The 25,016-nt window shown below is 44.5% G+C and overlaps 1 protein-coding gene across 1 annotated transcript in view; it reads right to left on the bottom strand.

The window, feature by feature from the left end:
- Myo3b (myosin IIIB) overlaps positions 1 to 25,016 on the bottom strand; it is a 408,218-nt gene that overhangs the window by 206,885 nt on the left and 176,317 nt on the right. The window contains exons 18-21 of the mRNA XM_048345752.1: positions 18,686 to 18,833; positions 17,248 to 17,401; positions 15,727 to 15,815; positions 13,743 to 13,872 (exon numbers count right to left, since the gene is read on the bottom strand). Of these exons, the coding sequence (XP_048201709.1) occupies positions 13,743 to 13,872; positions 15,727 to 15,815; positions 17,248 to 17,401; positions 18,686 to 18,833 (521 nt within the window). The remainder of the gene's footprint in view (positions 1 to 13,742; positions 13,873 to 15,726; positions 15,816 to 17,247; positions 17,402 to 18,685; positions 18,834 to 25,016) is intronic.

The following is a 25,016-nucleotide window of genomic DNA, read 5'->3' on the forward strand; positions in this document are numbered from 1 at the left end:
GACATCATTATTGGAGCAGCAGATGTCCAAGTACTAGACACTGCCTATAGCAAGCTACAAACACTCCTACAAAGAGGCGGACTGCATATAGCCAGTGACAAGGTTCAGAAAGTATACCCCTTTAAGATCTTGGGGGGAGAACTTAAACTAGACTCTGTGTGCCCCCTTAAGCCCCAGTTATCCTTCCAGTCATCTTATACTCTGGTGGAGATGCAAAGACTGTTGGGGGAGATTAGCTGGTTAAGACCCTGGCTTCACCTGCCTACAGAGGAGCTGCTTCCACTCCATGACTCCTTGAAGGGCAAAGCACCCACTGATGTTATTACAATAACTCCATCACTTCAAGCAACATTCCAGAAAATCCAAATGGCCCTAAATATGGCACGGTTGGCCCGCTACAAGCCTGAGCGCCCACTTTGCTTTTGGATCCTCCCCGCATCTGAGCTTTCCTCAGCCGCTATTACTCAGTCAGGCGAGCCTCTCCAATGGGTGCATGCATCAGTAGGAGGAGCTCCCAGGGTTTAGTCCCAGATAGACCAGCTAGCTGACTTGATAATCAAGGGCAGGGATACTTCCCTGAGACATTATGGGTGAGATCCCGATGTGCTAACCATTCCCTACCGTCTGTCAGATTTTGAATGTGTCAGAAGAAATAATGAACGGGTGTCCAGTGCCCTGGATGGTTTTATGAGAAAGGTAGATTGCCATTATGGCACTTCAAGGTGGGTGACCTCATTTTCCAGGCTGCAATGGACCCCTCCTGTACTTTTCTCTACCAGGCCTCTTGTCAAGGCTGCCAATGTGTTTACAGATGGGGGAAGAGCGGGGTCTGCCGTGGTGGTACGCTCTGCCTCCCCTCCTGCCGATGGGAAAGGAAACACCCATTACTTTGAGGCAGTTACTGGATCTGCACAGTTTAAGGAACTGTACGCAGTTGCCCTGGCACTGACCCATGTCAAACAGCCGATGAACCTGTTTTCTGACAGTTTGTGTGTGATTAATTTGCTACCAAACCTGGTGTCCTCATATATTAAATTAGATGAAAACCCAATCACCCCTCTGATGATCCAAGTCAGGTCTCTGTTAAAAGAGCAGGCTGAGCCTATATTCTTACAGCACCTTCGCGGACACCAAGGACTGCCTGGGGACCTGACACAAGGTAATCATATGGCCGACCAGCTGGCCACTAATGGGACTATAGTAGCTATAGTTATTGTACAACCTCAAAACCTTCAAATGGCCCAAGGACTCCATGAGCGTACACATTTAAACTGGAGAGGGTTACATCAGGTTACATGTATGCCCTTTCTGCAAGTCCCTCCTCTGCAATCTCCTGGGGTCAACCCCAGAGGCCTAAAGCCTAATGTTATCTGGCAAACTGATGTAACCCACTATGCTCCTTTTGGAAGGTTAAAATATATATTTATCTCCATAGATACACATTCTCATGCCTGCTGGGCCACGGCCCATTCAGGGGAAAGAGCACGGCATGCTGAGAGCCACTTTCTACAATGTTTTGCTATCCTAGGGCTACCATTACAGGTAAAGACAGATAATAGACCTTGTTTCATCAGCAAGCCTTACAGCCTTTTTCCAAAAGTGGAATATTAAACATACCACTGGAATACCATACAACCCAAAGGGTCAGGCCATAATTGAGAGGCATAATAAGACCCTGAAGGATCAATTATTAAAACAAAAAGGGGGGAAGCCCCCATGACCAGCTGAGGACAGCGATGTTTACACTGAATATTTTAAATTTCTCCAAGGACCAACCTCTGTCGGCTTTCCAGAGACATTGGTCAAGCCAAACACCCTACTTAAAGGTGGAAGTCCGTTGGAAGGACCCCCTTACAGGAGCATGGCGAGGCCCGAACCCACTTATCAGTACGGGAAGAGGCTTCACATGCGTTTTCCCAACTGGGGAACTGAATCCAATTTGGATACCAGCTAGAGACTTAAAATATTGTTCATCTGAATGACCACCCAAGGGCACCTGCCCTTGAGGGATGTCTTTCCTTGTTTTCTCTTCAGGAAAACAAAGACCATGGTGGATTTTTCCATGGAGAAACGGGAAAGCCTGCCTGTACCAGCGATGGACCCAGTGTCAGCCCTGTTCCCTCCCTGGACCTTGCCTGGCGCCTTTTGGCATAAAGTTTGCTGTGGCAGCGTGGCCCAGCGTTGCACAAGAACTAAAGGGAAATTTTGCACTCTGTTGTTCCTTCCTTTGCCCTCCCCTTGCTGCTTATCTTAGGGGCCCCCATTGGAGGGAAATAGGAGCTAAAGGGTTTGGACACCTTAATGTTTTATGATAAATGTTTACAATAAGCAAGGGATTGGTACCTTGCTGCAATGTTTACTATAAAGTGTTTGCTAACTTCAATCGTTAAGTTACCAGCACCCTGGCTGCCAAATCGCCAGGGCCTGAACCTGCCTCTACCTCACCATCGAGGAAAGGGAGAGCCATCTGCACTACCTTGAGTGACACCAAAATGGACCAGGACTCCTCTGTCTCCTATGGACTGAGCCAGATAAGAGACCCTCCATTGCTTTATGCCTGTGTTATAATTGCTCATGTGTTACAGTTGCTCATGTTGCATTTGCCTTGTGTTACGATTGCTTATGCTCATGTCTGCTTGATGCTTCCATTTGCATTATGTTTGCATTGCTCTGTACTAGACAAATTGGTCTCTTATATTGTGAGCAAAAAGCCAGAGCTGTCCAGACAACAAGTGGCCTTTGGCCTTTAGCCATTTAGGAACCCCATGAGGTTGGTCACACACCCATTAGGAATGCTGCTCACTGAGGTCTGCTGGCATGATAAAAAATTAACAGGGCTTTCTTTCAAGTGCCAATCCCACTCTCCCCGAGTCCTCTCATTGGGCTGGCCTGCCCGGCAGGCAGGTTGGCCTGAAGTGCTAGTGCGTTAGCCGAAGACGGGCAAGATCCCCCATGGAGGGGGCAACCTAAGACATGGCGCACCCTCAAGTAAGGCGCCTCCTGCTGTTCAGAAGAAAAAATAAATAAAAGGGGCAGATGTTGGGGATTCATCTTGGCCTTAAGGGCAGAAGGGTGAGGAGAGTGCTCCCGAGACACCGCCCTTCCCCCAGCCCTGGGGCAGTGTGGAAGTGAGCCACACCTATCTCCTTCTGGGTCTGGAACCAGAAGGGGTAGCTTTGAGACCATCCCCCACCTTGCACCAGTGAGCACATGTGCTCTCCTTTCTCGGGCTTTGCCCAGAAAGCGGTACTGTGGGAAGTGACATTAGCCCATGAGGGAGGTCCTTGGGAGCTGCTCTTGGATGGACAAGCTCGCCAGCCTATCACCAGCTCATGCTCAATCCTCATCATCACTACTATTACTGTGAGCCCCTTCCGATTAAATTGGATTGCTCTCCGAAGCATCTCCAAGATCCGTCTGCGCCTGGCTTCCTTGGTGAGTAAGGAGGGAGGAAAAGGGGATCTCGTTCGGCCACATGCACCTTAGGCTAGCCCGTGTCCCTTTGCTCCACCTTGGCTGCCTGCTGGTTGGATGCCCAGGGGAGAGGGTGAAAAGGGGAGCACTGATAAGGGAGTAAGCTTAGCATCCCCACACCAGGGGAGGTAAATGTAGCCTGGCAGTCTCCGCCCAGCACCTGGAGGCAGTTACATCCCCCTTCTCTGAGGTCACATCCTGGATCATCCTGGCCACTTCTCCTTGCCCTCTCCCTACATTAACCCCAGTTCTACCTGGATTGGTCCCTTCTCCAGCCCCTCTTTCCACTGCACATGGGCCAGCAGTTCAGGTAATAAACTCTTTCCTGCCTGAACCACATAATAGTTCCTGTCAGCAAAACCTTACTGATTGAAGCAGGATAAATAAAAATAAAGAACTCTCAAATGGTCCATATGCATTGAAAATGTTAGCATATTCCTTTCCAAAACTCTAAGGAGCATGTGGGACCTTTCTTCCAGGAAGAATGCACAGCCACTTTCCTTTCATTGGAGATGGCATATACCTGAAGCAATATTTCTATTTTCACAAAACCAGCATAACCAAGCCAGGCACCAGGGGCACACACACTTGAAATCCTAGCTACACAGGAGGCTGAGATCTGAGGGTTGAGGGTTCTATGCTTGCCCAGGCAGAAAAGTCCATGGGACTCTCTAATTAATCATCAAAATGTCAGAAGTGATATTACGGCTCAAGTGATAGACCATCAGTCTTGAGCCAAAAAGCACAGTACCCAAGCACAGTGCTCAAGCCCCAGTACTGGGATGCATGCATGCTCTCTCTTTATCTCTCTCTCTCTCAAACAAAAAGCAGCATGATCAATAGGTGCTGGTGGCTCACACCTAGGTTTCTAGCTACTCAGGAGGCTGAGATATGAGGACCACGGCTTGAAGCTAGTTTGAGCAGGAAAGTCGATGAGATTCACCCAATTAACGACCAGAAAACCTGAAATAGAGATGTGGTTCAAAGTGGTAGAGCACTAGCCTTGAGTACAAAAAGCACAGGGACAGTTCCTAGGTTCTAAGTTCAAGCTCCATGACCAAAAAAATAAAAGCATAGTCTATATTGGTGATCTATTAAAATATATCACATAATAAAACAAACAAAATACATATAGATATGGCCTTTTTTTAATTTAGAAAATACAGGATGCGCAACCTATTTGAAACAGAGTTTTGAGGACAACTATCATTGCACAGAAATAAATCAGGGGGCTGGGGATGTGGCCTAGTGGTAGAGAGCTTGCCTCATATACATGAAGCCCTGGGTTCGATTCCTCAGCACCACATATACAGAACAGGCCAGAAGTAGTGCTGTGGCTCAAGTAGTGAGCAAAAAGAAGCCAGGGACAGTGCTCAGGCCCTGAATTCAAGCCCCAGGACTGGCAAAAAACATTTTTTTTTTTTGGCCAGTCCTGGGCCTTGGACTCAGGGCCTGAGCACTGTCCCTGGCTTCTTCCCGCTCAAGGCTAGCACTCTGCCACTTGAGCCACAGCACCGCTTCTGGCCGTTTTCTGTATATGTGGTGCTGGGGACTCGAACCTAGGGCCTCGTGTATCCGAGGCAGGCACTCTTGCCACTAGGCTATATCCCCAGCCCCAAAAAACATTTTTAATAAAAATAATTTGTGACAAAAATTTTTAAAAAGAAAGAAATCAGTGTCTGCCCTGTTCTAGACAGAAAGTGAAGGTTAAGGAAGTTCATGTTGCTTTATGGGACAGTCATTAACACTGTAATTCCTTGTTGCCTGAAGCTGTTGTATATTTGTTAATTGAATGCATAATTAATCCCAGAAAAAGAAAACAGAGTTGTGTTGTTTGTTTTGATGTTTCTGTGCAGCTTCTTGGTTATACTCCAAAGGTAGAAAGAAATCAAACTTAGGATTTCAAAATGAATTATTCTGCACAATATACATGTAACCCCAGGAATAGAAAGAAGCTTGTCAGGATATCTAGTTTGTTCCTAACTTTTTAAATCTTTCTTTCCCCTGGGGTGATATAGAGTAGAGCTCAAAGGAAAGATTCATTAAAAGTTGTCATCTCTTTGGAAGAAAATAAAGAAGGTAGAAAATAAAAATAGAAAAAATACATATAAAAGAAAATGAAATAAAAATGGTGAAGGAAGAAAAGGGAAGAGAAGAGAAAAGAGAAACCGCTGTGGAGGCTCTCTTTGTTCCACTTCTCTGGAATTCAGGCAACTCTAGAACAGACTGCTCCTTGTATAGCCTTGCTTTCTGCATAGTACCACCTAGTGGCCTTAGATGTAAAATTGTTTCTATCTTGCCAAATGTTGAAAATTTGGAAATTCCAGTTATAACAGATTAGACCAGCCATTATCTATGTTTATGTAAGAGTGTAAGCACAAACTGGTGAATCATTTGAATGGATATTAGTATATCCCTAAGCGATGGCCATGCCTGAGCGTGGAGATGGCCACAGGAAGACCCTGGGCTCTTGAGTCACTAGAGGGAAATGCTGGCCAATCCTGCACACTCCTGCCCAGGAACTCCCTCAAGTACAAAATAAATTAAATCCTACTGTTCCCAAAGAGGATGTGGAAAGGAAGTAAGAGGGAAGCTTCCCATGGGCACCCTGCTACTAATTTTGTTTATAGAAGCACCCTAAAGAAAGCTAAGTGCCTGACTTCAACTTTCCTCCCAAGGTTATATCCTGTAGCTTTGTTTTCTTTAGCTAGGGTTTTCATTACACTCAATGGTGCTAAAATTCAGACCTGTAGTCACTCTCTTCAGGATGACAAAGGTCCTGTATGGTCCATGACAAGGATTTAAAAAGTGATAAGGGAAGAAGAGGAAACAATGAGTGATGATGAAGAGATTTCTCAGCTGGGTACTGGTGGCTCACACCTCTAATCCTAGCTATTCAGGAGGCTAAGATCTGAGGATCACGGTTCAAAGCCAGCCAAGGCAGGAAAGTCGGTGAAATTCTTATCTCCAATTAAGTGGAACTGTAGCTCAAATGGTAGAGCTCTAGCTTTGAGCACAAAACCTTAGGGACAGCACCTAGACCCTGAGTTCAAGCGCTAGGACTGGCACAGAAAATAGAGAGAGGGATTTTTCCCAATCTTTCTAAGAAGCATACACATATCTCTTCCCAGACCTTGCTTCAATCACAAGCCTGGATACTAAAGCTGAGAATTGGCTGACCAGCCAAAGGCAGCAGGACCCCAGGTAAATCAAAGAAGCTTGTCCCACTTAGAATTCATTTGGCAAAACATTGAAGACCCATGAATTCCCATGCTTGGCCCTGGTTTTCTATCTCCTGGCATGAGAACCGACAGAGCAACTCCACAGGAGTTGACAGTAGGGAAGGTAGACATATTCCAGTTGGTTAGATGGTGGGCTATGGTTGCCAACTAGGTGGGAAATGGAACCAAATGATCTCTGAGGATCCCACAATCAGATGACCTTTGATTTGCCATGCTCCCCTTACTTAAAACACAAGTTAAGAGAGAGGGAAGATGGCGCCGTCACAATAGGGAGGCACCCCAACTTGCTCCAACTGAATAGTGAGCTGGGAACTCCAGCACCCAACACCCCATCAAGAATCCAGCAAAACCAACAACCAGAAGCAACAGAGAAACACAGGAAATGAAAAAGAACAAAAAAAAGAAGAGCCTATAACCTGCACAGAGCCGGAAAATCTCCGGGGTACCCCCGCCACCCGCCAACCCTGGCCCGAACAGGGCCAGGCTGGGAAAGGGGACCCAGCGCCAGCAAACCAACAGCTGAAAAGTCACGCCAGGAGTGCAGAGTCCAGACAGCAGGAGCTCCACAGACCCCAGACCGAGCACAGACCGACCGAGACAGACAGCGGCGAGGGACCCGAGGTGCGGGACAGAACAGCCGGGATCAGACATAAACAGCAGGGGAACCGGGCGGTGCAGACGGGGAGAGCTGAGCCAGACAGGGAGAGCTGGAACCACCACCACCAAACGACCGATCACCACACCCCAGCACCCCAGCCCCGAAAATCCCACAGCAGCGTGGGACACACACACAATCCAGGACCAGTAAGTTCCCCATTACCTTCCGCCCCCTCACCCCCCGCCAATGGGAGACCAGCTCTAACAGAGACCCAAACCCTACAAAGAAGCTAGAACTCCCTCCCGCCCCCTCCCTACACCAAGGGAACAAAGGAGCCCCATGTCTGGTGGCTCTAGGACCCTACAGCCTCTGGGAGGACACAGGAACTAGCAGAGGCAGAGCAGTGCCCTACAAGGGGACCGGGAAACACCTTATTCAGGCATCCCCCCGAAAGCCCCAGCAGAGGAGCCTGAACCTGGCCACACCGGCCACACCCCCTCCCCAGGAGGGGCCCGGGGACCGGTAGGCATTGGAAGCCCCACCTGAGGCACCTGGTCCTCGAGGACTATTTCAACAACAGTCATAGGCTCGCTGGTGTGCAATACCAGCCCAGCAGGGACACCTGGGCCCGAACACATGCCCCACTCACAGCGGAGGCGCAGAGAGTCTGTGGGCACTAACCTGCGCCCAGACACTTGAACCTGCTGGGGCCCACGCATACCACCCCCACAGCAAACTCGCGAGAGGGCACAAGCACCCTCCAACAACTTGGGGTAGCACATCCCCAAAGGAAGCACTAGACTGAACATGCAGGTTTCCCCACCACCACCACTGAGGGCCAGCCTGGGCCAGCATGCTAGCCCTCAGCAGGAGGATCTCCTGCCCAACCCCCTCCCCACCCCCCGTGGAGCGCACAAGCGGGCAAACTACAACACCCACTCTGATAGGCGCACCCCGCACCGGTGGGCAGGGCCCCCCAGCAGCAGTGCCTGCTCTGATAGGTGCACTCCGCACAGGTGGGCAGAGCCCCCAGCGACAGCACCCGCTCTGACAGGTGCATTCCCCACAGGTGGGCGAGCCACCCCTCAACAGAAACACCTGCTCTGACAGGAGCAATCCACACAGGTGGGCAAGCCGCCTCTCAGAGGCAAATCTCAATCTGAGAGGTGAGCTCCTCTAACCAAGGTACCGAGTGGAAAAAAGAATGAAAGAAATGTCTCAACGCCACGCTGAATCAGCGACCAGCAAACCCCCACCAGGGGCACGCTAGGGTCAGCACAACACAGCGGCAGGACACTATACTGCAGAGAAAGATACAGAACCTACCCACCCCCAAGTGCAGTGAGGGTGACCACCCTGGCAACAACTGAGACAGTCACACTCACCCATTGGGCAGTAAGGTTCAAAAGCCACACTCAAACTCAGAACCAGGACACAAACAAGCCTCCCACTGACGGACCAGCGGGAACCAGCACAAAGGCAAGCCAAGGAAGCCACTTACAGATCTCCAGATGCTCAAATCACAAAGAACTATTACAAATTCCATGAAAGGGCAAGCCAACTTGCCAGCTCCAAAAAGCAGTACAACTGAAGAGGAGATGGAGAATAAAAAAACAACTGAAGCTATGATAGCAGAAATGATGGAAAGCCTCAGGAACAAGTTCAGAAAACAATTCCAGGAGTTTAGAATGTAAGTCTCGAAGGACCTTCAGGAAGTCAAGAAAGAAATGGAAGCAAAAATGGACACAGTGCAAATCTCTGTTAAAGAAGACCTTAACATCCTTAGAAGCGAAATGCATGAAAAAATAGATTTAAAATAAAACTCTTTAAAGGAAGAAATTTCCATGATCAGAGCTGATCTGGCAACCATAAATAGCTCCACACTTGAATCCACAGCACAAAGAATGGACCATATTGAATCCCGAATTGCTCTCTTGGATGATGATGCAGCCTATAAGGACCAGAAAATTACCACATTCCAAGAAACTGTTAAACTTCAGGGCAGACTAATCCAGGAGCTAGTGGACAAAGGCAAGAGATATAATCTGCACATAATTGGAATAGAAGAAGGAGCAGAATACCAGAGCAGAGGGCTAGAAATTATCATCAATAAAGTCATTGGAGAAAACTTCCCCAATCACACAAGGGACCTCACCCAGATAACCAAAACCTATAGGACGCCTGGCAGACCAGACCCTAGAGAATCCTTGCCCAGGCAAATAATAATCAAGACTTCAGATCTCAAGAATAAAGAGCAAATTTTGAATGCAGCCAAAGCGAAGAAAGAGGTTTATTACAATGGGAAAAGGATCCGAAAAACAGCAGACCGCTCCACACAAACCTACAACTAGCGAAGAGCATGGAAGAACACAATCCAAGCCCTACAGGCCAACAATTGCCAACCCAGAATTAGAGAGCCAGCAAAACTACAATTCATATTCGAGGGAAAAACCAGATCTTTCCATAGCAAAGAGGATCCAAAGGAATATGTGAATAAAAAACCAGCCTTACAGCAAATTTGAAGAGGGGAATCCCATCCAACAGAAATCATACAGGACAAAGAGACAGAAAAAGAAAGAAACTACAATAGCCAGAGCAAAACAGAAAGAGCAGCTCATTAAAGACAAGAAAAAAAAAGAGAGGAAAAACAGTCTAACAGGAAAATGGAAGGGGAAAAAAACACTCTTATCCTTGATCTCTTTGAATATAAACGGTATAAACTCTCCGATAAAGAGGAGCAGAATGACAGAGTGGATCTGTAAACAAAAATTTCCCATCTGTTGTGTTCAAGAGACCCATCATACAGCAAGGGACAAAAACAGGCTCCGAATGAAAGGATGGAGCAAGATCTTCAAAGCAAATGCACCTACCAAAATACATCACAAAGAAACCTATGGGACACAGCTAAGGCAGTACTGAGGGGCAAGATCATTGCCCTCAGCACTCACATTAAAAGAATGGAAGCAGAGCAGGTGAATAACCTCACGATGAAACTAAAACATCTAGAGAAACAAGAAATGATCGAATCTAAAATGACTAGGAGGAGAGAGATCACAAAGATTAAAGAAGAGATAAATCTGATTGAAAATAGAAAGATCATTCAACAAATAAATAAAACTAAAAGCTGGTTCTTTGAGAAAATAAATAAAATTGACAGACCCCTCGCAAGACAAAAAAAAGAGAAGAAACTCATATCCGTAAAATCAGGGACTCCACCGGAAAAATTACAACAAATACACACGATATTCAAACAATCATAAGGAACTGTTTCCAGAACCTCTACTCACTAAAAAACAATAATTTTACAGAAATGGATCAATGCTTAGAGAAGTATAAACTGCCCAAACTGAATCAAGAAGAAATAAATCAAATAAATAAACCAATAACTTATAGCAAGATACAGGGGGTAATCAAGAGCCTCCCAACAAAGAAAAGCCCAGGCCCAGATGGATTCACCAATGAAGTCTATAAAACCTTTAGTGAGGAGCTAATACCAATACTCCTCAAACTCTACAACGAAATAGAAACAGAGGGAGAAATCCCAAACTCATTCTATGAAGCTAATATTATACTCATCCCCAACCAGGCAAAGACCCAACAAAAAAAGAGAACTACAGACCAATATCACTAATGAACACAGACACAAAGCTCCTCAATAAAATATTAGCTAACAGGATCTAGAAACTGATCAAGAAAATTATACATCATGACCAAGTAGGCTTCATCCCACAGTCACAAGGATGGTTCAACATCCGTAAATCTATCAATGTAATTCACCACATCAACCGAACTAAAATCAAGAATCACATTGTTATCTCAGTCGATGCCCAAAAAGCCTTTGACAAAATACAACCTCCATACTTATTAAAAGCTCTGGAGAAAACAGGAATAGATGGAACATTCCTCAAAATAATAAAAGCCATATACAACAGACCAACTGCTAATATCATATTAAATGGGGAGAAACTAAAATCATTCCTCCTAAACTCAGGAACAAGACAAGGATGCCTACTCTCCCCACTTCTTTTCAACATAGTGCTGGAATCCCTAGCCATAGCAATAAGGCAAGAGGACATCAAAGGGATCCACATTGGAAAAGAAGAAATCAAGCTATCCCTATTCGCAGACGACATGATCTTATATCTGAAGTACCCAAAAAACTCAGTCCCCAAACTCCTACACCTAATAAAGCATTTTGGCAAAGTAGCAGGATACAAAATCAATCCACAAAAGTCAGCAGCTTTTCTGCACACCAGCAAGTACAAGCAGAAAAGGAAATTATGGAAATAATACCATTTACAATAGCTAAAAAAATAATAAAGTTCTTAGGGATCAACCTAACCAAAGACGTGAAGGACCTATTTAATGAGAACTATAAAAATCTAAAAAGGGAAATCAAAGAAGACACAAGGAGGAGAAAGGACCTCCCATGCTCATGGGTAGGCAGAATCAATATAGTGAAAATGGCCATATTGCCCAAATTGTTATACAAATTCAATGCAATCCCCATCAAAATCCCAGCCACATTCTTCACTGAAATAGAGAAAGCAACCCATAAATTCATATGGAACAGCAAAAGACCTAGAATAGCCAAAGCAATTCTAGGCAAAAAACATAGTGCAGGAGGTATCACCATACCAGACTTCAAGCTCTACTACAAGGCCATCATAACAAAAACAGCCTGGTATTGGTATAAACAGACGTGAAGACCAATGGAATAGAATTGAAGACCCAGAAATAAAACCGCACTCTTACAGTCAACTGATATTCAACAAAGGAGCTAAAGACATACAATGGAATAAACATAGCCTCTTCAACTACTGGTGCTGGGAGAACTGGGCAGCCATATGCAGAAAACTCAAAGTAAACCCTAGCCTATCACCATGCACCAAGATCAACTCAAAATGGATCAAGGACCTCAACATCAGACCTGAATCCTTGAAACTACTGAAGGACAGAGTAGGAAAGACGCTAGAACTTATAGGCACAGGAAGGAACTTCCTGTATATAGTTCCAGGGGCACAACAGATAGGGGAGAGACTCGACAAATGGGACTACTACAAAATAAAAAGTTTCTGCACAACTAAAGACATAGCCACCAAACTAGAAAGACAGCCAACCATATGGGAAAGGATCATTACTAGCACAGCAACACACAAAGGCCTAATATCCGTCATCTACAGAGAACTAAAAAAACTATCACCCAAGTCCAGTAAACCAATTAGGAAATGGGCAAAGGAGCTAAAGAGAGACTTCACAAGAGAAGAGATAAAAATGGCAAAGAAACATATTAGGAAATGTTCAACATCCCTGGAAGTAAAGGAAATGTAAATAAAAGCAACCCTGAGATACCACCTCACTCCAGTTAGAATGGCCTATACTCTGAACTCAGGCAACAACAAATGCTGGAGGGGTGGGGGGAAAGAGGAACCCTTCTCCATTGTTGGTGGGAGTGCAAATTAGTACAACCACTTTGGAGAACAGTATGGAGGTTCCTCAAAAAGCTCAACATAGACATACACTATGACCCAGCCATACCACTCCTAGGCATCTATCCTGAACAACAGGTCCCAAGGTATCAAAAAGACATCTGTACTTCCATGTTTATCACTGCACAATTCACAATAGCCAAAATATGGAAACAACCCAGATGCCCCTCCACAGATGAATGGATCCAAAAACTGTGGTACCTATACACAATGGAATACTACATAGCGATTAGAAATGGTGAAATATTGGTATTAGCAGGGAAATGGTCACAACTTGAACAAATAATGTTGAGCAAAACAAGCCTAGAACACAGAAAACAAAGGGGCATGATCTTCTTGATATATGACTGTTAAGGTGGGGAAAGGGGGAGACAGTAGAGACGAGGTCTGTGAAACCAAAAACTGCTTGTCAAATGCTATTTCCCCCAGGTTTGGGTCAGCGACCCTACATTATGTAACTAAAACCAAACAACTACTCAACATATAAAGGTCAAAAATAGACCTCTCAGTGTATCACAATAGCTCAAAAGCTATGTATGTATGTTCATATAAGACAAGGATAAGCAAACCCATTGCTGACATTACATTTAAAGCCCTAGGCGAATTTCCTTTGGTGTAGGCCATGTGGCTACTGTACATGTTTTTGGTATATTGTGTATTGTATATATGCCTACCTGACCTAGGGAAGGGAAAGAAAAACAGGGTGTAAGATATCACAAGAAATATATACTCTGCCCTATTATGTAACTGTACCCCTTTTGCACAACACCTTGTCAAAAAATTTTGTTTAATTAATAAATAAATTATTTTTAAAAAACATGAATTGAAATAATTTTCACAATAATTCCAAGTGAACTGAGGCCGATAGTGACTGAGCCCCAGACTGTGAAACACTCCTGGTTTGCATAAGTAATAGGGAGTCATTAGGTTCCCAGGTACCTGTTTTGGTTAAAGGGATTGAGAAAAGTTGCTGGAGAAGCTTGTTTTTGGATGTTCTTAGGATTACAACCACATCGGCAGGAAGGGTGTCTCTGTTTTTCTCAAGAACTCCAGAGGCATCATATAACACCTGTAACACAGACCACAAGTGGCAAGTTAGCCAAGACAACTCATTGTCACCAAAGATGCTGACCAGTGAGTTGGCTAGTCAGCCATCATCGAGACACACCTAAATCCAGAGCACTGGGTAAGTGGGAGCCATTGGAGTGGGAGTCATTTTGACAATTCATTTTCCTTGGCTTCTTGCCCAGTTGTCTTTGAAGAAAAGAATTCTCTCAAAGACATATCACCTTAGAATAATGGTTAAAATACATGTTCACCACATGCAAAGCATCCATCCTATGCACTAACAGTATTACTAGCTCCATTCTCTGGGGGGCAAGAGTCTGAGTGGTGGTAGGTGGCAGATGGGCTCTGAGCTCACCCCAGCTACACTGGCCCTGCATCACTCAGGGATGCTGAGCAGCTTTAAATTCTCAGAACACAGATGATCCAGCTCAGAGAAAGTTTAAAAAAAACTGTTCCAAAGAATCTTTTATTTAATCTAGGTACCAGTGGCTCACTCCTGTAATCCTACCTATTTAAGAGTCTGAGATCTGAAAATTGCAATTTGAAGCCAGCTCAGGCAGAAAAGTCCACAAAGCTCTTGTTTCCAATTAACCACCCAAAAGCAGAACTATGGCTTAAGTGGTAGAGTGTCTGGCTTGATAAATGAAAAAAAAAGAAAAAAAGAAAAAAAAAAAAGGCTACACAGGTGCACAAGGCCCTGAGTTCAAGCACAAGTACTGGAACAACACCAAACAAATTCTTGTCTAAAAATACTTTTTAATGGCAAATGAATTCAGCAAAGAACACAGGGCAAAAAAAAGGGGGGGATGAAGAAAGGTGGAAAGGAAGAGAGGGTATGAAAGGACAAGATGCAAAGAGAGGTGACAGGAAGAGGGCATGAATGGGAGGCAAGGGAGAACACAGAGATCAAGGTAGGCACTGGTATCTCAGACTCAGAGGACATTAATACCAAGTCAGACATTGTTGTTAAGGTGAGTAAAGCAGTTAAACACAGAAACTAGTGTGCAGTTTCTAACCAAGATCCAAAGTAGACTGCATCAAATACTAGGTACAGAGAAACACAGCCCTCTGCTTGTATTAGAGTGGCTTTTTGGTCAATACTTGGTCAGAAAAATTACCCTCCATATTATCACATGAATATGATGGATAATTTGGACAAATCCTGGATCAACAAAACAATCTCAAATGCCCTTTGTTGAATTCTTATCCATTTTCTGAATCTAGGCCCTCAAAAAAAAAAATAAACCCACAGGAACCAATTAGCTATAACTCAATTGGCCTCATGGAAGAAGCAAGAATGAGGTGTGGCTACAAGACTGGAGAATTTCCTGGGTCCATCATGAATTCACTTCAGGAACATGAAATTGACTGGAGCTGGCTGCATGAAAACTGGAGATGCCCATTAGCCCTGCAAAGGTGCAGCCGCTGGACTACAGAAAGTGTTCCTCTTCCATCTTGCCATGGTTGGTGACCTGCAGGCATGTTCAAAGTGCTAAAAGATGTGTCCCATTGTGATCTTAACCCTCCTGCTGTGCCGCCCATCTCCAAATGATGTTAGTCTATGGATAGTCATGGTAGCACACTGAGAAAACTATAATGTGTTTCTCTCTGGAGAGCTGTCAGCTCTAAGCCAACCTTCAGGTGAGAGGCAGATGCCAGCTCTGTGGGCTACCCCAGTGAGAAATTGCTTCTGTGCCAGGAGCAGCTTCAGTGAACAGCATCACTGGCAAAGTTTGGGAGTTTGGATTTGGGTCAAGAAGCATTTTTTTAAAGGAAATGCACAAGCAATCCTGTGGGCAGGACTTCAGGGTAAGGCGGACACTTACTTAGGTCTAATCACTCACCCTTCACTCACCTTTCCAGCATAGTGGTGGATGCCAAAGCACAGTTCCACTCCTTTGGGTCTCCAGAAGAATTTGCATCGCAGATTGTCTTCAAATTTATCTGTATATTTTCATGTTGTAGAGTTAGAATATGAATTGTAGGTTCTTTCAAACAAAAGTATCCAGGCCAAGGACAGTGCCCCACATAGGTAATCATAGCCACTGGGGAGACGAAGACCCAGAGAACTGTGGTCCAAAGGTAGCTGGGCAAAAATGTTTGTGAGAACTCAGCTCAACCAATAAAAATATTCTAGACATGGTGGCACATGCTTGTTACCCTAGCTATGCAGGAAATTGTAAATAGGAAGATCCACATTCAGGTCTAGGGTAAAAGTAAGAACCTATTTGAAAAAATAACTAAATCAAAAGGATCTAAAAGCATGGCTCAAGTGGTAGAGTTCTTACCGAGCAAATGCAAGACACTGAACTCAAATCCCAATACTGACTAAATAAAAATAAGAAAACAAACTTCATCATCCTTGAGTCATGAGAGATCCAGCATAGGGGCTTACATGCCAGCTTGAATTATTCATAGATTACTGAGATGGAAATAGATCACTTGTTCAATGGCAGGTTTGCACTTACCTTCACAGGCTGTGCTCTAAGATGGCATGTTCTCTGGCTATCTCTAAGAACTCAGATCATGGACTTGGGGCAATTTAGGCTCTGCAGAGTAGTTGTAAAACCATGAATATATCCCAGGGGAAGTTTATAACCCTGATTCCACTCATCTTGACAAATGGTGATATCATTATAAATAAAAGAAACCCACTGTGACTCCTAGAAGTGAACTGCTCCCATAAGTCAATTTTCCTTCCAGGGCAAAGGCTTGAAGCTGTCTGCTTCTCTCTTGCCAATGCTTCTACATTGCCACAGGTCAGAGTTAAGAGCCTTCAGGGTGTCAGGAATTACATGGGGGCTTAAAGAAACACTCGCACTAGGGACCCTGGGTCCCAAATATCTCACAGCCTAGGTAAGAAGTGATGTTCAAGCAAATGGAAGATTCTAGAAGGAAGAATACACCAGGGGAAGAACAGAGGGACTTGGATACTTGAAGGAGGTACCCCATCACTTTCACATAGGAAAAGGGGGCCTAAGAAAGACTAAACCAGCCAGAATATCATGAGTAGAAGTAATCTAGACAGTGTGGGAAACCAGGGGACCAGAGGGGACTAGAGGTGGATGAGGACGCAGTTGAAGATATGAGATGGGGGTACAAAGAGAAAGGAAAGGGAAGTATTGGTTGTGACAATTAAGGGTGACAAATGTGAAAAAATGTATCAATATAGGATGAGAGCCCTTGTGTCAGCAGGAATAGGATGGAGGAAAGGGATTACTTGAAGCCAGAAATTCTATCAGAGACTACAATTAAATAAAAATGTAAAAACAAGGGTGTAGACTTTTCCAGTCACCAAAAGCATGCAGGGTGAACTCATGAAAGCAGTCCCTCTGGGGATATGGCCACAAGCTGCCTTCTTCCAAATGGTACCTACCAACCAGAGTCTGGTCCGTTGCCTGGGGAAACCGACTCTCCTCATCTAAGAGTGCAAGCAGGCCTAGGGGCTTCTGCAGGAACATGTCCAGGAGCGGACGGTTGTCCTCATACTCCACAAGGATGGCATCAATGCCCTCATTCTGGTACTCCATCTAGAGGGAAACTGAGGGTCAGTCTCTCCATCCCCAAACTGGCCTCGGTAACACCAGTATACTTGGGCCTAGATTTCCTGGCTCCAGCAACCTTGAATGTGTGCAAGGGACAGGATGGGTTTGATTTGTGTGTGTGTGTGTGTGTGTGTGTGTGTGTGTGTGTGTATGTATGTACTTGGAGCTTGAACTCAGGGTCTCACACTCTTGCTTGGCTTTTTTCCTCAAGGCTAGTATCTACCACTAGAGCCACATTTCCACTTTCTGGCTTTTTGATAGTGACTTAAAAATAAGAGTCTGCCCAGACTGGCTTTGAACCATAAGAGTCTGCCCAGACTGGCTTTGAACCACAATTCTCAGCCTCTTGAGTAGCTAGGAGTGAGTCATCAGTGCCTAGCTTTTATGTGTACTTTAGTGTGACTTATAGATGGCAGCTCAAGCTAGCAAAAGCTGTTTCCCAAAGCCTTGGAAACACATAATCCAGAAGTTTTGACAGAAAGTCAAGCTACAATTTTGTGTTTTATCCTCATTCTGTAAAGGAATCATTAAAACCTAGGAAACTGGAGGAAGACAAACAAAAAACCTCCAGCTTTCCCAGGGAGATAAATGGGAGGATTCTAGACAGAAGAAAGGCTGAGTTCTACCCAGGTGATCTAGGAGAAGAGCCGAGATCCTGTGGAAACACATTGCTGGAGGTGACTTTGTGTTTAAGTATTCCCAGGATACTTCCTGCCCCATCTGATTCTGCTGCTTAGGTAGACGTGGGCAAAGAAGGGCCCCCACATCCTTGGTTCCACCACCTCCTGAGCATGGGGCTTAGGAGGCAAGATTTCCACTTCTAGAAATCCAAGAATATATCTTCCTTCTTCCTCTCAAGGGACTGAGATGTCTGGAGTAGAGATGGGAAACAAGGCATGGCTTTGGTAGGTGCTAAAAGCCTAGGTCCTGAATTCAAGATCATCCTGTGTTATATTGGACCCCATCACTCATATTTTTAACTAACATGGAAGGAAATAAAGCACCCTGGGAAATCCACATGCAAGCATTTCAAAGTAAGATTTAAATAATTGGCTCATCACCAGCTCCACTCAAGTGACAAAAAATGTACCTTTCTACAAAAATGAAGATCTTTTTTATCCCCCAGACTAAATTTAAACGGTTCATCTTGACAGGACTGAGCCACCAGTGGTTACCTTTGTTAGCCTAGGAGAGTTTTTGCCTCCCATTGTGGGTCCCTTGGACATCCCTTCTCCCATCAGCTCTAGCAGCTCCATTGTTCCCCTTTACCTGCTCAAGGGCAAACACATGCTGGTTGAAATAGTACTGGATTTGTTCATTGGCGATGTTTATACAGAGCTGCTCGAAGGAATTTCTCCGAAAATTCTCGAACCCGAATATATCCAAGATCCCCACATTCATTCCATCGTCGGCACTACTGCATGAGGGAGATGAGATGAGTCAGACTCTTAAGACAATCAACGGAGAAGAGAAGAAGATGGCGCTGTCACAATAGGGAGGCACCCAACTCGCTCCAACAGACTAGTGAGCTGGGAATTCCAACACACAACACCCCAGCAAGAGACCAGCAAACCCAACAACCCGAACAGAGAAACACAGGAAATGAAACAGAACAAAAACAGAAGAGCCTATAACCTGCACAGAGCTGGAAAATCTCCGGGGTACTTCCCACCCCGCCCCGCCCCCACCGACCCCAGCCCAAACAGGGCCAGGCTGGGAAAGGGGACCCAGCACAGACTGTCAGCGACCAGAGAAGCAAAAGCCGAAAAGTCACGCCAGGAGTACAGAGCCCAGACAGCAGGAGCTCCACGGGCCCCAGATGGAGCACAGACCGACCGAGACAGATGGCGGCGCAGAACCGGAGGTGTGGGATCCAACGGCCGGGAACAGACAACAGCAGCAGGAGAACTGGGTGACGCAGACAGGGAGAGCCGGACGGGGAGAGCCGGGATCGGCACCACCAAACGACTGATCGCCACAACCCAGCACCCCAGCCCCGAAAAGCCCACAGCAGCACGGGACACACACACAATCCAGGACCAGAGCACTCCGCACAGGTGGGCAAGCCGGCTCTCAGTGGCAATTCTCAAGCTGAGAGGTGAGCTCTTTTGACCACGGCACCTAGTGGGAAAAGAATCAAAGAAGAGAAAAGTCTCCACGCCACTCTGAACCAGCGACCCGCAAATTCCCATCAGGGACACTAGGGTCAGCACAACACAACAGCAGGGCACTGTTCTGCAGAGAAAGATACAGAACCTACCCACCCCCAAGGGGAGTGAGGGTGACCACTCCGGCAGCAACCGAGACAGTCAGGCTCACCCATTGGGCAGTAAGGTTCAACAGCCACACTCAAACCCAGAGCCAGGACACAAACAAGTCTCCCAGTGGCGGACCAGTGGGAACCAGCACAAAGCCAAGCCAAGGTCGCCACCTACAGATCTCCAGATGCGCAAATCACAAAGAAATATTACAACCTTCATGAAAGGTCAAGCCAACTCACCAGCTCCAAAAAGCAGTACGGCTGAAGAGGAGATGGAGAATAAAAAAACAACTGAGGCTATGATAGTAGAAATGATGGAAAGCCTCAGGAACAAATTCAGAAAACAATTCCAGGAGTTTAGAAGGGAACTCTCAAAGAACCTTCAGGAAGTCAGAAAAAAAAGGAAGACCTTAACATCCTGAGAAGCAAAATGCATGAAAAAATAGATTTAAAATACAACTCTTTAAAGAAAGAATTTTCCATGATCAGAGGTGATCTGGCTCGTTGACATCCATAAACTCCACACTAGAAGCCACAGCACAAAGAACTGATCATATCGAATCCCGAATCTCTTTTTTGGACGACAATACAGCTGATAAGGACCAGAAAATTAGCCACTCCAAGAAACGGTTAAACTCCAGGGCAGACTAATCCAGGAGCTAGTGGACAAAGACAAGAGATATAATCTGCGCATAATTGGAATAGAAGAAGGAGCCGAATACCAGAGCAGAGGGCTACAATGTATTTTCAATACAGTTATTGCAGAAAACTTCCCCAACCTCACAAGGGACCTCACCCAAGTAACCGAAGCCTATAGGACACCTGGCAGACCAGACCATAGAAAATTCTCGCCCAGGCACATGATAATCAAGACTTCAGATCTCAAGAATAAAGAGCAAATTTTGAATGCAGCCAAAACGAAGAAAGAGCTATACTATAATGGGAAAAGGATCCGAATCACAGCAGACCGCTCCACACAAATCTACAATGAGCGAAGAGCGTGGAAGAACACAATCCAAGTCCTCCTGGCCAACAATTGCCAACCCAGAATTAGACATCCAGCAAAACTAGAATTCACCTTCAAGGGAAAAAACAGATCTTTCCATAGCAAAGTGGATTTAAAGGAGTATGTGAATAAAAAACCAGCCTTACAGCGAATTCTAAGAGGGGAACCTCACCCAACAGAAAAGGCACAGGACACACAGACAGAAACAGAAAGAAACTATAATAGCCAGAACCCAACAGAAAGAGCAGCTCAATAAAGACAAGAAAAAAAAGGAGAGGAAAAACAGCCTAACAGGAAAATGGAAGGGGAAAAAAACACTCTTATCCTTGATCTCTTTGAACATAAATGGTATAAACTCTCTGATAAAGAGGAGCAGATTGACAGAGTGGATCTGTAAACAAAAATTTCCCATCTATTTTCTTCAAGAGACCCATCTTACAGCAAGGGACAAAACAGGCTCCGAATGAAAGGATGGAGCAAGACCTTCCAAGCAAACACACCTATCAAAACGGCAGGAGTAGCCAAGCTGGACTTCTCATTAAAATCAACTCAAAAAGACAAAGAAAGACACTAATTTTAATACAAGGAAAAATCCAGAATCAAGACATCACGGTGATAAATTTATACTCACCGAACAAAAGAGGCCCTACATACGTCAAGCAAATTCTCACAGAACTACAGAACAAGATAGACCCAAACACAATCATAGTGGGTGACTTTAATACCCCACTCTCTCCAAGAGACAGATCCAACCCCCAGAGGATTAGCAAGGGAGCTAAGTTCCTAAGTAACACCATATCCCAAATGGATCTGATAGATCTGAACAGAGTCTTTCACCCTACAGAGACCCAATACACCTTCTTCTCAGAAGTCCATGGAACATACTTCAAAATAGATCATGTCATAACCCACACAAAGAACCTCAGCAAATACAAAATTATTGACGTCATCCCATGTATTATATCTGAACACAGTGGAATAAAGGTAACCCTCATTAACAAAGGATACCAAAGAGGCTATACAAATACTTGGAGGCTAAACCCCTCACTGTTATCTAACACTTGGGTCACAGACCAAATTAAGGATGAAATTAACAAATTCATAAGCCACAATGACAATGAAAATACATCACAAAGAAACCTATGGGACACAGCTTAGGCAGTACTGAGGGGCAAGATCATTGCCCTCAGCACTCACATTAAAAGAATGGAAGCAGAGCAGGTGAATAACCTCACGATGAAACTAAAACATCCAGAGAAACAAGAAATGATCGAATCTATAATGACTAGGAGGAGAGAGATCACAAAGATTAAAGAAGAGATAAATCTGATTGAAAATAGAAAGACCATTCAACAAATAAATAAAACTAAAAGCTGGTTCTTTGAGAAAATAAATAAAATTGACAGACCCCTCGCAAGACTTACAAAAAAAAAGAAGAGAAGAAACTCATATCCGTAAAATCAGGGACTCTACCAGAAAAATTACAACAAATACACACAATATTCAAACAATCATAAGGAACTATTTCCAGAACCTCTACTCACTAAAAAACAATAATTTTACAGAAATGGATCAATTCTTAGAGAAGTATAAACTGCCCAAACTGAATCAAGATGAAATAAATCAAATAAATAAACTAATAACTTACAGCAAGATACAGGGGGTAATCAAGAGCCTCCCAACAAAGAAAAGCCCAGGCCCAGATGGATTCACCAATGAAGCCTATAAAACCTTTAGTGAGGAGCTAATACCAATACTCCTCAAACTCTACCACGAAATAGAAACAGAGGGAGAAATCCCAAACTCATTCTATGTAGCTAATATTATACTCATCCCCAACCACATCCCAGCTACATTCTTCACTGAAATAGAGAAAGCAACCCATAAATTCGTATGGAACAGCAAAAGACCTAGAATAGCCAAAGCAATTCTAGGCAAAAAAAGCAGTGCAGGAGGTATCACAATACCAGACTTCAAGCTCTACTATAGAGCCATCATAACAAAAACAGCCTGATATTGGTATAAACACAGACGTGAAGACCAATGGAATAGAATTGAAGACCCAGAAATAAAACCGAACTCTTACAGTCAGCTGATATTTGACAAAGGAGCTAAAGACATACAATGGAAAAAACATAGCCTCTTCAACTACTGGTGCTGGGAGAACTGGGCAGCCATATGCAGAAAACTGAAAGTAGACCCTAGCCTATCACCACGCACCAAGATCAACTCAAAATGGATCAAGGACCTCAACATCAGACCTGAATCCTTGAAACTACTGAAGGACAGAGTAGGAAAGACGCTAGAACTTATAGGCACAGGAAGGAACTTCCTGTATATAGTTCCAGGGGCACAACAGATAGGGGAGAGACTCGACAAATGGGACTACTACAAAATAAAAAGTTTCTGCACAACTAAAGACATAGCCACCAAACTAGAAAGACAGCCAACCATATGGGAAAGGATCATTACTAGCACAGCAACACACAAAGGCCTAATATCCGTCATCTACAGAGAACTAAAAAAACTATCACCCAAGTCCAGTAAACCAATTAGGAAATGGGCAAAGGAGCTAAAGAGAGACTTCACAAGAGAAGAGATAAAAATGGCAAAGAAACATATTAGGAAATGTTCAACATCCCTGGAAGTAAAGGAAATGTAAATAAAAACAACCCTGAGATACCACCTCACTCCAGTTAGAATGGCCTATACTCTGAACTCAGGCAACAACAAATGCTGGAGGGGGTGCGGGGAAAGAGGAACCCTTCTCCATTGTTGGTGGGAGTGCAAATTAGTATAACCACTCTGGAGAACAGTATGGAGGTTCCTCAAAAAGCTCAACATAGACATAAACTATGACCCAGCCATACCACTCCTAGGCATCTATCCTGAACAACAGGCCTCAAGATGTCAAAAAGACATCTGCACTTCCATGTTTATCACTGCACAATTCACAATAGCCAAAATATGGAAACAACCCAGATGCCCCTCCACAGATGAATGGATCCAAAAACTGTGGTACCTATACACAATGGAATACTACATAGCGATTAGAAATGGTGAAATATTGGTATTCGCAGGGAAATGGTCAGAACTTGAACAAATAATGTTGAGCAAGACAAGCCTAGAACACAGAAAACAAAGGGGCATGATCTTCTTGATATATGATTGTTAAGGTGGAGGAAGGGGGAGACAGTAGAAACCAGGTCGGCGAAACCAAAACCTTCTTGTTAAATGGTATTTCCCACAGGTTTGGGTCAGCGACCCTACATTATGTAACTAAAACCAAACAACTACTCAACATATAAAGGTCAAAAATAGACCTCTAAGTGTATCACAATAGCTCAAAAGCTATGTATGTATGTTCATAAGGATAAGCAAACTCTATTGTTGACGTTTCATTTAAAGTCCTAAGTGAATTTCCTTTGGTGTAGGCCATATGGATACTGTATATGTTTTTGATACACTGTGTATTGTATATATGTCTAACTGACCTAGGGAAGGGAAAGAAAAACAGGGTGTAAGATATCACAAGAAATGTACACACTGCCCTATTATGTAACTGCACCCCTTTTGCACAACACCATGTCAAAAAATTTTATAATTAATAAATAAAAAATGAAGAGTCAACAGCCATCCTAAGCAGATAGGAATACATGCTCCTGAGCATCTATCCCCACCCAGGGCTTACCACCCCTAGGAGCACTGCCACCTCCAAGGCAAGAGGCAGGTTTTGTCTTAAGCCATTTTTACCTTTAGTCCTTCAACAGTATACTTTAAAAAAAAAGTATAATCCTTTAAAATCTTACTTAGAGCCAGATATAGTAGTACACTCTTGTAATCCCAGTACTTAGGATGCTGAGGCAGAGCAGAGGGATCATGAGTTTGAGGCCTGTCTCCCGCCCCCCCCCGCCCCCAAAAAAGAGTAGCTCCGTACATAAATAAAGGGGCTGTGGCTTTTGCTTACATATCCTTCCACCTACCTGTACTACCTAGGCCACTCTTAAGAATCTAATGTTGTGAGACAGGAAAGATGGCGCCGATAGAATAGGGAGGCATCCCGACTCACTCCAACGGCATAGTGAGCTGGGAACTCCAACACCCAACACCCCATCAAGAACCCAGCTAAACCAGCAGCCAGAAGCAGTGGAGAAACACAGGAAAACAAAAAGGAGCAAAAAAGAAGAACCGAAAACCTACACGGAGCTGGAGATTCACCGGGGCACCCTCCCCGCACCAGCCGACCCTGGCCCAAACAGGGTCAGGCTGGGAAAGGGGAACCCGGCGATTGGCAGACAGGCTGCCAGGAGCGCAGAATTCATATAGTTGGAGAC

This window comes from Perognathus longimembris, chromosome 4, assembly GCF_023159225.1.
Source record: "Perognathus longimembris pacificus isolate PPM17 chromosome 4, ASM2315922v1, whole genome shotgun sequence".
Lineage (NCBI taxonomy): Eukaryota > Metazoa > Chordata > Mammalia > Rodentia > Heteromyidae > Perognathus > Perognathus longimembris.